This window comes from Kryptolebias marmoratus, linkage group LG16, assembly GCF_001649575.2.
Source record: "Kryptolebias marmoratus isolate JLee-2015 linkage group LG16, ASM164957v2, whole genome shotgun sequence".
NCBI lineage: Eukaryota > Metazoa > Chordata > Actinopteri > Cyprinodontiformes > Rivulidae > Kryptolebias > Kryptolebias marmoratus.
The window spans coordinates 13,913,540-13,924,133 of record NC_051445.1 but is presented as its reverse complement, the minus strand read 5'-3'; the positions used below and the strand labels follow the sequence as shown (position 1 = coordinate 13,924,133).

At 46.3% G+C, this 10,594-nt stretch overlaps 2 protein-coding genes across 4 annotated transcripts; both read right to left on the bottom strand.

Moving 5' to 3' along the window:
- Nucleotides 1-556: 556 nt before the first annotated feature.
- LOC108241905 lies at nt 557-1,649 on the bottom strand. Its single transcript, XM_025008143.2, has 4 exons — nt 1,327-1,649; nt 968-1,162; nt 808-897; nt 557-698 (listed from the first exon to the last, which is right to left on the bottom strand). The coding sequence occupies exons 1-4, from the start codon at nt 1,611-1,613 to the stop codon at nt 674-676; spliced, it is 597 nt and encodes a 198-aa protein (XP_024863911.2). The 5' UTR covers nt 1,614-1,649; the 3' UTR covers nt 557-673.
- Nucleotides 1,135-10,029, bottom strand: malsu1 (mitochondrial assembly of ribosomal large subunit 1). 3 transcript variants are annotated; one of them, XM_037980368.1, is made up of 5 exons: nt 9,666-10,029; nt 8,813-8,988; nt 8,642-8,723; nt 8,404-8,560; nt 1,135-1,411 (listed from the first exon to the last, which is right to left on the bottom strand). In XM_037980368.1, the coding sequence occupies exons 1-4, from the start codon at nt 9,934-9,936 to the stop codon at nt 8,406-8,408; spliced, it is 684 nt and encodes a 227-aa protein (XP_037836296.1). In that variant the 5' UTR covers nt 9,937-10,029; the 3' UTR covers nt 1,135-1,411; nt 8,404-8,405. The 3 variants fall into 3 exon arrangements, with proteins under 3 accessions (XP_037836296.1, XP_037836295.1, XP_037836294.1); XM_037980367.1 differs by lacking the exon at nt 1,135-1,411 and adding an exon at nt 1,728-1,857; XM_037980366.1 differs by lacking the exon at nt 1,135-1,411 and having other exon boundaries at nt 8,124-8,560; nt 9,666-10,028.
- Nucleotides 10,030-10,594: the final 565 nt, after the last annotated feature.

Genomic DNA, 10,594 nt, shown 5'->3' with positions numbered 1-10,594 from the left:
TCTCCTCCAATAAATTTTCAGATGCGGTTCTGAAACGCGGGTCCGCACTCAACGTAAAAAAGCGCTCGGCTGAATCCGCTGAAAACTAGGTGGAGGCTGGAGTCAGGTGACTGACCTTCATCAGGCTGGGCGTAGTCTGTGTGGGTAAAGGAATACGGTGGAATCGGAGCGAATCTGCTGCTAAAGAAAAGAGAAAAGAACGAGTCAGACGGCTGCCGAGCAGAAATACCGGGGATCCCGCAGGGCGGTGGAGACATAACGTCTGCAAGACCGAAATATTTATCATTTCAGCCTTAACCTATCTTTACATCTGCACACTTCACTCCACAAATCTGATGCTTCAAAGTTGTGGAACTTCTCCGTCCCAAACGTTGACCTGGTTTCAGTCACCTCTGCCATTTCTGGTCACAAATCTTGCTTTTAATTTAAAGTCACATTAACCACTGATATCAGATATGTGATGTTTGTTTTTTTCATGACTTTTGCAGTGAGTAGCTTTTAAACACTGGCCGGCTCATAAAGAGGAACACGCGCGTTACGGCTCACCCAGACAAGAGTCACCAAAGAGCGTTTTTGTTTGAACAGTGTTTTATTCCATGCAACACAAGTTCATGTGGAGTCGGTGACAGACACGGGAGCAGCTTCCAGGTTGGACGTGACGACTCCAGCGGCCTCACCATCCCGGCAGCCCCTCATACCTGCAGACGTACACGGGAAAAAACCCAAACCGTTAAAACCCACGCAGAGCGGGAGACTCCCGGGTGCTTCTGTCGACCTGAGAGCAGCTGACTGAGCTGAACCACCTACCTGATGTAGCTGGAGCCGGGGATGCTCTCCGTGCTCTCCTTCACAAGCACGTCTGAAAACACTGTGTCCGGGTTGTCTCGCTTCCCGTACCTGCACGTTTGGACACGAGAGGAATCAGCACAAACACCCCTCCCCTCCCCCTTCCTCCCCAGAGACCCACCTCTGCCTCGTGATGAGGTTGATGTAGTGCCTCAGGGCCGAGTAGTACTTGGCGAGCTCCTCGGGCTGCGCTCCCTCCCGGGGGCTGGCGGGCTTGACCGGGTACGCGTTTAAGCCCGAGAGGGTACAAACCAGCAGGCAGAGAGCCAGGACACCCGGAGACATCGCAGCGCTGGAGGGTCGAGGGGGAACGATCCTGGACGGGAGGGGGGATCACGCAGAATGAAAAGGAGAGACTGATTATGAAGCAGTTAATACAGAAAAAATAAAAACACCTCTTGAAGCCAGAAAAGCTTTCGAGTCAAAAGTGGAAACTTCCAATTAAATTACAAGAAGTAAAAAAAACAACAAAATCCTTACACTTGAAAGTAGTTCTGGGTTTCCTCGCCGTCCAAAGCTCCTTTTGTCAGATTCCCGGCGTTGCCCCCTCTTTTATAGCGCGGAGCTGCGTGAGGGAGGATGAGGATGATGATGAGGAGGAGGAGGACTGGGAGGAGGAGGGCGATTTCATTTCCTTCAAAGTCACTCCTGAGAAATATCTGTTGCCTCATTAGCTTAATTAAACCTGTAATGGCAAAGCAGCCAAACAAACGGGGACATGCAGCCACATTATGGCGACACAAAAAAGGCGCCGGCGCCCGACTCATTAAGGCGCCGCTCGGCCTGAAGGAGGACGGGACTTCCTTTTGTCGAAAGTGAACTTAAAGACGGAGCGCGGCGGGATGAATGGGGGCTGCGACGCGGCTCATTATTCCCGCGTGGCGCGGGGCGGGTGCGCTGCGGCGGGGTGACCTCCGCGGCGGCGAGAGGTGAGTTTAATTAACGATGTCGAACACTTTTGGAGTCTTGCCTCTCTCTGCTCCGATTGTCCGCCGCAGGTTTTGTGTTGGGCTGAAAGAAAACGCAGGTCTGAATAAGAAATGGTGTGTCATTTAAAAAGAACAAAGAAATTAAAATTAAAAACACACAACTGGTCCTGACAGACTTCGATGTAACCAGTGATGCTTGATTGTGGTTTTTCAGATTCGAGTGTTTGGAGAGATTAAAATTAAAAGGTTCTACATTTCTGTTAGGAATGCATGTCACCCGCCACCTTTAATTACCAAATTTTAGCTCAGTAGCTGCAAAAATGACTGAACTATTGCCATTTTTCTGTTTTCAAAAGTTACTTGGCTGTGGTGGCCATCTTTAATTGGTTTGGCTCCAAAACCTAATGACTTGTAGACACGAGTCAAACGATCATTTCCTGAGAGTTTCATTAAAATCCATCCAGTGGTTCATGAGATATTTTGCTAACAGACAGCCAAAGTTGACTCCATTAGTTAATGTTAAAATATGATGCAAAGATCTTGTGTGATAGTTAGTGCTCAGAGTTGGTGTTGGGGATCAGTCTCAGCTACTACACCTCCACCTCTACTACACCCAGCTCTAGATCTGTAAAACTGTCTGAGCTATAACCACTTTAGTGTTGGATAGGTTTGACTAGCTGTGGCGGCCATCTTGAACTGAGCTGACTCCAGATGTTGATGAGTTTTAAATGTAAAGCCAACAATTAATTTCTGAGAGTTTCACTAAAATCCGTCCAGCGGTTCAAGAAATATTTTGCTAACAGACAGGCCGAGTTGACTCCATTAGTTAATGGCAAAGTTTTAAAAACAGATCTCGCCCAATAGGTCAGTGCTCAGAGTATGTCCTGGGGACGACTCTCAGCTACTACCACACTACATTTTAGCTTAGTGTCAATAGAGTCGACAGAGTTACAGCCATTTTTGTGGTAGCTGTGGTCACTTAGCTGCAGCAACCATCTTGAATGGGGTTGACTCCAAAAGTTAATCAGTTGTAGACGTTCATCCAACGATTTATTTCCGATAGTTTCACTAAAATCCATCCAGCGGTTCATGAGATATTTTGCTAACAGACAGCCAAACACAAACAGCCTTCGATAACAAGAAGAAGGACTTCTTAACGCACATCGATCTCAATTAATTTTTGTTTTTTTTCCTGCGGCGTGTCAGAATTGCTCCAGAGCGATCCGGTCAAAGCCTCAATCGCTCCAACATCTCCAAAGATACAAAACAGTGGAAACTCCACTTGGAGCACAATTAATCGACATTAAGTTGTTTGGGGTCAGCAGAAACGAGCGCGGCAGCCCCCAAATCACACCAAATCGCTCCAGCAGAGCACCGTAAATCAGAAGATTGGGGTGTGTGTGTGTGTGGGGGGGGTGTGGGGGTAAAACAGCATCAACTTCTCACTGATGGAGGAGCACGAAGCGCTCCGGCCTCCTCAAATGGAAGGACGCCTCTAATGGCGTCCATTTTCTTTGAGGAGCACTCAGGTGAAATTTGACAGGAGATTGGAGCTGTCGTGGAGAACAAGAAAAACTTCTCGTCTCAGTCTCTCTCTGGACGTCGCTTCCCGACGTGTCTCGTCTTCCAAAAAGAAAAAAAAAAAGAAACCCGAAGCGTCACCGCCAAGCTGTCATTTCCTGAATAAACATGTCCGCCACCGTCGTCACTCAAAGTTAAGTTGTTTTTTTTAAATCGCCGGCTGCCGACCTTCCTGTGTCTGTTTGTCTGTTAGCAAAATATCTCGTGAACCACTGGATGGATTTCAATGAAGCTCTTAGAAAGTAATCACTGGATGCACATTTACAACTGATTAAATTCTGAAGTCAGTCCAATTCAAGATGGTCGCCACAGCTACATGACTTTAGCCAACACATAATTGGCTCTAACTCAGTCAGTTTTACAGATATTGCGCTGCATTTTGGTGTGGTAGTAGCAGAGAGTCGCCACCAACACATACTCAGAGCACTAACCGATGGCGCAAGAGCTACTATTAAAACTTTGCCATTAACTGTTGGAGTCAACTCAGTCTGTCTGTTAGCAAAATATCTTGTGAACCGCAGGATGGATTTTAATGAAACTCCCAGAAATTAATAAATGGACGTTCGTCTAGAACTGATTAACTTTTGGAGACAGTCCGATTCAAGATGGCTGCCACAACTAAGTGACCTTAGCAAACACTCTTAAAAACTCATTAAATTTTGCAGATATTGAGCTAAAACTTGGTGTGGTAGTAGCTGAGAGTTGCCCCCAACAAATAATCCGAGAACTAACCAATCCCGCAAGATCTATTACTGAAACTTTGCCATTAACTGCTGGAGTCAACCCTGTCTGTCTGTTAGCAAAATATCTCATGAAGCACTGGACGGATTTTAGTGAAACTCTCAGAGAGTAATCAGTGGGTGTACGTCTACAACCCATTCACACTTGGAGTCCACTCAGTTCAATATGGCGGTCACGACTCCATACGAAACTGGCTACGACTCAACGTCAGTGTGTGATAAAATCGCCCGCTGCGAGACGAGGCCTATCAATAACACGCTCCTAATTTTGCACAGTCCCCCCCCAAAAAAATCAGCCAGCAGGAGCCTTGCAGACAAATGAGGACCAGGTGGAGACATCAGAGTCCTTAAAGCGTCTCCTCCAACAAGACCGACGAGCCCCGCAAACAAATATGTCCGCCAAGAGGAAACAAAAGGGCCGCTGCCAGCGCAGCACGGCACGGACAAACATCAGAAGAAAACACTTCTTTGTAAGAGTTTGTGTCACAGACAGGGCTGGTCTTGGTTGGAGGTGATGATGATTAGAGCGAAATGATTCCCTCCTGCGTAGCTGAGGGAGCAATAAACAGCTGCCGGTTAACACGCTCTTTTCTCCGTGCACCATTAGGCCGCCGCGCGCCACGGTGCACTCAGCTCGCCGACACGTGCGGGGAGGAGAGGCGCATCTGTCTGAGGCGCCTTCAAGAGTAAATCGCACAGGACGGACTCTCTGCTTCTCGCAAAAACAAAACAAAAAAAAAAAACAAAACGCACTAATCCCCCCCTTCCCCACCACCCATCGACGAGGAGACGCCTAATGGCCGCACGACAGCGGGGTAAAAGCGGCTGTGTGGGTAATGACGACATTAGCTGGAGCGGCACGTTTCGGCTCTCCCTCCAGAGTCCAACAGATGGTTCGATGGCGTTCGCTTCCCAGAAAAAAAGAAGAAGAAAGAAAAGCCATAAGCCTTAAGCAACGCGCATCGTGATACACCTCAACACACGCAGGCAGAGCGGCTCGCCATAAAACTGCTGCTCTAAATTCACTCGGTTTGGTTCGTTTTTAATGTTCCCACTGTTATCTCTCCCCATCTGTGGCTTCAAACGATACTGGAAATTGCCGTGGCATTGGGAAAAAAAAAAAAAGAAAAAGAAAGGATGCATGAACCATCTGAAATTGCCGTCAAGCCAACGTGATTATCAGGTCAAAGGTCAAAGAAGGGTGGCTGAAAGGAGGCCTGGAGAAATGTCCAGAAGCGTCCCTTTCAACGCGAGACAACCGTTCGAATCGATCCAAAACACTCCACGCCGTTTACGCTTTTCTACACAAAAAGGAGGGACCGTAGACTCCACCCTGAGGTGTCCCACACTCGGGAGAAATGCCCCGAAAACGAACTAGAGCTCGATTAAAGCGGATTAAACGGGGCTGGTGTGAACGCACACTCAGTCCTGGCACTCCTGATGAGGAGACAAAGCCGTGTTTTAAATCCTTTTATATTATTATTGCTTGTCCTTATAAATACACAACAGTACATTCTTTCTGACGGACTCTTTTTGTTAGATTTTTGCCCTTATAAATAATGGCTGCTCATTACGTCTGTGTGGCTGTGATGTGTTCTGTTGGTAACAAATAAAAATGGAGCGATAACGCGATGTGTGAGAGCTCAAAGACCGGCTGAAATACGTGTCGCGTTGCGTCGAAGGCGCCCAGAACGAGCCGGACCGCAGTCCGGGTCACAGGCTGTGGCCGAGCCCTGTCCTCAGACCTGCAGGAAGGAGAACCGCGGCGCTCGAACGCCGGGTCACTTCCTGCTTCATTGTGCTTCTCACATTTAGCTAATGTCCCAGCAGAGAACCAATGAGGTGTGGCGGCGGCTCGTCGGGAGGTCGTGTTGTGTTCGTGAACTCGTTCTTCCCGCCTCCTCCTGGACATTCGGTTCCACCGGCAGGTTCTCCTCGGTTTATTATCTCCCCCCCTTATCAGTTTGTGCGCGCGGCTCGTCTGTTAGCAAAATATCTCATGAACCAGTGGGTGCATTTTAATGAAACTCCCAGAAAGTAACAGCTGTTTGACGTTTGGAGCCAAGCCCATTCAAGATGGCCGCCACAGCTACACCACCTTAGCCAACGCAAAAACAGTTATAACTGAGTGATTGTTACAGATATGGAGCTAAAAACTGGCCTGGTAGTAGCTGAGACTGATCCCCAACAGAGACACTGAGCTCTGACGAGATCTGCTTCTGAAACTTTGCCATAAACTGTTAAAGTCAACTCTGTCTGTTAGCAAAATATCTCATGATCCGCTGGATGGATTTTAACAAAAGTTTCAGGAAGTAATCACCGCATGTGCGTCAACAACTGATTCACTTTTGGAGTCAACCCCATTCAAGGTGGCTGCCACAGCTAATCGACATTATCCAACACAGAGAGGGTTATAACTGAGTGATTGTTACAGATATTGAGGTAAAATTTGGCGTGCTGGTAGCTGAGAGGTTTTAAGATAAATGTTTGCTCTCTGCCAAACACGTCAGAAGTGCAGGCTGTAAAGACGCCGCCTTTCTTTCCCCCTTTTTAAGTGTTGACCACTTTTGCTCACGCATTACCAATTTACCGCTCAGAGCCTTTCAGCGCACCAAAGTGGAGGGTTAATGCGCGGCACCGGTAATAGTTCGGCCAACAGTAGCTCTTTATTTTTCTGTTTTAAAAAGAGCGAGCCGGCAGGAAAACATCACCTCGGAACGGTCTGCGGTGACCTCGTCGGCGTTTATCAGAGAATCGTTTCACTTTCTGACATCAAGCCACGGGGGAAAGTTCTTCTTCTGTCGAGAAGTTAACTCGCACCACCGGGCGGCGTCAACGAACACGTTGAGACTCATTTCCTGTTTGAATTTCACACCGGAAGGATGACCGCCGCTCCAGCTCCGCATCAATCCGACAGAAAGTTACTTCCTAAAAGGACCCGATCAAACGACGAGGAGAGAAGGTGCATCATCACCTGACAGAAACGGATCCTCCCCTCGGTGCTGAAACACTGATTCACGACTCAAACCGTTCATTTACAGATTTATTGTCTTTGTGACAAGCTGGAAAAAAACGTCTCTAAACATCTAAGCTTGAATATTTTCTGATTTGTCCATTTCGAGTTAAAACGGATCAATCTCTTGAGTTTAGGTGGTTTTTTGGGTGATTTGTATGCCAGAGTTAAGTGGCTTAAACCAGCGGTCCCCAACCTTTTTTATCTCCACGGACCGGGTTATTATCAGACAGTATTTTCACGGACCGGCCTTTAAAGGTGCGGCGGATAAATACAACAAAATAAAATGATATGAGCGGCACGAAAACGGGGGTATTTTTTAAAAACATAATAAACGTAAATCCAACGTGTCCTCGCAGCTTTGTTAGCTGCGTCCTGGTACTGCGTTATTAACATGAATAACAGCCTCTCCTCCCCCTGATGTTCTCTGTGTTTAAACATGCCCTTCAAAATAAGAGACACCACAAATATAAAGTGCACATATACAACTCACCATAACACTGAATCAGTGGGAGGTCTGAGCCTGTTTCTCAGTAATGAGACGGTCCCATCTAGGGCTTCCAGAAACGTTTGTTTTTTACTCGTTTTGCTGCTTGTAGGTTTGTTTTTAGCGGTAACGTATCACGTGACCTCGATATGCATTTCTGCACGCATCAAGAGGGAGTCATAGACGGATGTAGTGGAGAGAATCCGGTCAGTTTTTCAAAATAAATGTCATTCGGCCCAGTACCAAATGACCTACGGACCGGTACCGGCCCACGGACCAGGGTTTGGGAACCTCTGGCTTAAATAGAAATAATACTTTTCAGACAAAGAATGGGTGAAAAAGCAACCGAGGTCCAAAAAAACGCTGTTTAAAAAAATCTAAAATGACCGATCAGGACCACCTGGAAGCAGACGCCACGAGGAACGACTCAAGACTTTTGCACAGTTTTGTGTATGCTTCTTAATACGCCACTACGAATATCAAACACTAAACTGGAACACGAACCTGCCACATCCCAGCACTAATAATTAGATATAACATCAGTTTATTTCAAACCATCAACATTTGAAGACAATTACTCCTCCATGATATAAATAAAAGGCTAATATTTAAATCAGCCGTTAACATTTACCTGTGTGAAGAAAGAAAACGTGTTTGCAGTGTTTTACCCTAAATAAGGGATCAGTCTTTTTTTATAGTTTATCCATTTAGGTACCAAATCAAGCATTTGGTTGCCAGATATGGAGAGGGTAACCCAAAACGTCACTTTTCTCCTGAACTCGGCCGCTCGGAGCCGGACAAACGTACGGTCACTTTGGGAGTTCAACGTCCAGAATGAAGTCCTCCGGCAGTGTCTCAGTCGGGATTTTCTGCAGCTGTTCATCATAGGAGCGAAGAACCCAGAGTTTCTCCAGTTCGTACAGCTCTCTTGTCTCCGGCAGCATGAAGTGAACGACAATATCACCTGAGACCAGGAGGGAAAAAAAAACAAAAATGAACGGTTTGTATCGTTTTATATAAAAGCCAGTGGTAGGATTTTACGTACCAAAGTCGACGCACAGCCAGTCTTCTGCGTCCTTCCCTTCGATCTTCACGTGCGTGTCCTCTTCTTTCTTCAGGAACTTATACTGGAGGAGAAGCGAGCCTTAAAGACAAAAGCGCCGAAGGGAAAACGTGTCTAATGAGGAGCAAAAAAATCGACGAGGCTCTTAGTTACCACTTTGACGGCGTACAGGGCCATGGCTCGGAGGTGCCTGGGCGACAGGCCGCTGACCACGATGAAGTGCTCCGTGTACCTGACGTGATCGGGCACCTTGATCACGCACAGGTCCGCCGCGTTCTCCTGCCGCAGCAGAGACACCAGAACGTCCAGGGTGAACGCTTCAGAGGGGCCTGGAGAGGACAAACCAGGAGACTCAGTCAGGAAACAGTTCGGAAAACAACATCTGAACGCTTCTATATTTAAAGTATGAAAATTAATTCACATCCCTTCACCGATGTAACATTCACTTTTATTCACTTTAGGGAAATAATACACAGTAATATCACCCACAGATGTCTGCTTACAGCTCAGATCAGTCATATTATTGCTTATTTCAGTGGGAGAGTTCAAATCTGGAGCAAGATGAGAAATATATAAATACGTAGCAGGAATCCAGAAAAGTGTGGAAGAGAAATTTGACAATTTAGTGATTTTTGTTTGATGATGAAACAACTATTTAACTCCAAAACTAAACAGCAGAGGAGACAATCAAGACGATTACTGTCAAACATGTTTAACAAACCCACAATAAGATTATAAAAATCAATAATTAAGCTTTAATAGAGGAGACATGTTAAATGATGCATCACTGTTTTGTCCTTTTAATTATAAAATGTTTTCCTTCATTTTCTGTTGGTTTTACTTAGAAACTGCTAAATTGTTAAAGGTTAAATTGCTATAATAAGCAAGTATTGGTCTGGATTTTGCCCTTTGAGTTTTTATATTTTTCGTCACATTTACAAACTTTATCCTCTGCTGATGATTTCCAGAGGTGTTTCCATCATTTATCCCAAGCAGCGACACTTACGGTGATTTAAGGGGCTCTTTTCGTCCCCTTCACCCGGCCCCTCCTCGCTCGTCCCCGGACTGTCCGATAGCCTGCCGTCTGAGGAACATCTCCTGGTCTCGAGGCGACGCGAGGCTGCGTGACGCCGCTGCTGTTGATGACGCGAAGCTAGAAAGCTGCAGTTCCGGGTTTTACGCAACGAACAGACGCGACCAAACCCCCCCGTCGGGCCCAATAAACCCGGCTGTCTGCACACAGACGCGAGCACCCTGCAGCGGAACAGCGCATTCATGGCTTTTTAACGCGTAGAATGAAGCTAACTGTCCACGAGACTCCTGAAGGACTGAAAACAGGAAGTGGCTCCCGTCCTTGGCTTGTGATTGGCTGGTTCGCTTCTTCGTCGGTGTCCGCCTGGAAACAAACAAAGAGCGCTCCACTCCCCCTGGCGGCGACAGGCGGTCCTGCACCCAGAGCCAAATCATCCCAGAATGCTCCATCTGATGTCCACACCTTATATTTATTTAGCATTTTGTTTATCCTCATGACTATATGAAAGAACATAATGTCCTATCACAATTTATTTTAAATTTCCAAAACTTTGTAAGGTATAAAGCCCCACCCCTTCACATTCTGTATCACTGAAAAGCCCTAAATGTCCTCTGCAGATAGTAAAAAGAGTTAATTTAGTAGTTTGCAGTAGGTGGGAGATATTCAGGTTCACAAATGTCCTCCACACAGGACAAACCTGAACTACTGGTATTCAGGAGGATCTATTTTGTGTGTATGTTTTGTCCCTAAAACAATATTGACCCCCGCCAAAGAGAAATACCTTCTCAGTAACATTTGTTTATTCACCAAGTTAGTCAAAAAGTAAAGAATGAATTTTTATGATATTTTCAGGAAAAGCTGAGGTCGTCACAAGGAGCAAATGATTACATTTTGGTGCTGAT

Excerpts from the sequence above, each read along its gene's own strand:
- LOC108241905 (XM_025008143.2), bottom strand. The coding sequence starts at position 1,613 with ATGAGTCGGGCGCCGGCGCCTTTTTTGTGTCGCCATAATGTGGCTGCA. Across the intron at positions 898-967 it reads AACCTCATCACGAGGCAGAG|GTACGGGAAGCGAGACAACC; the intron begins GTGGGTCTCTGG and ends CCAAACGTGCAG. Across the intron at positions 699-807 it reads CCCGGCTCCAGCTACATCAG|GTATGAGGGGCTGCCGGGAT; the intron begins GTAGGTGGTTCA and ends GTACGTCTGCAG.
- malsu1 (XM_037980368.1), bottom strand. The coding sequence starts at position 9,936 with ATGAATGCGCTGTTCCGCTGCAGGGTGCTCGCGTCTGTGTGCAGACAG. Across the intron at positions 8,989-9,665 it reads AAAGAGCCCCTTAAATCACC|GCCCCTCTGAAGCGTTCACC; the intron begins GTAAGTGTCGCT and ends TGTCCTCTCCAG. Across the intron at positions 8,724-8,812 it reads CCCTGTACGCCGTCAAAGTG|TATAAGTTCCTGAAGAAAGA; the intron begins GTAACTAAGAGC and ends CTTCTCCTCCAG.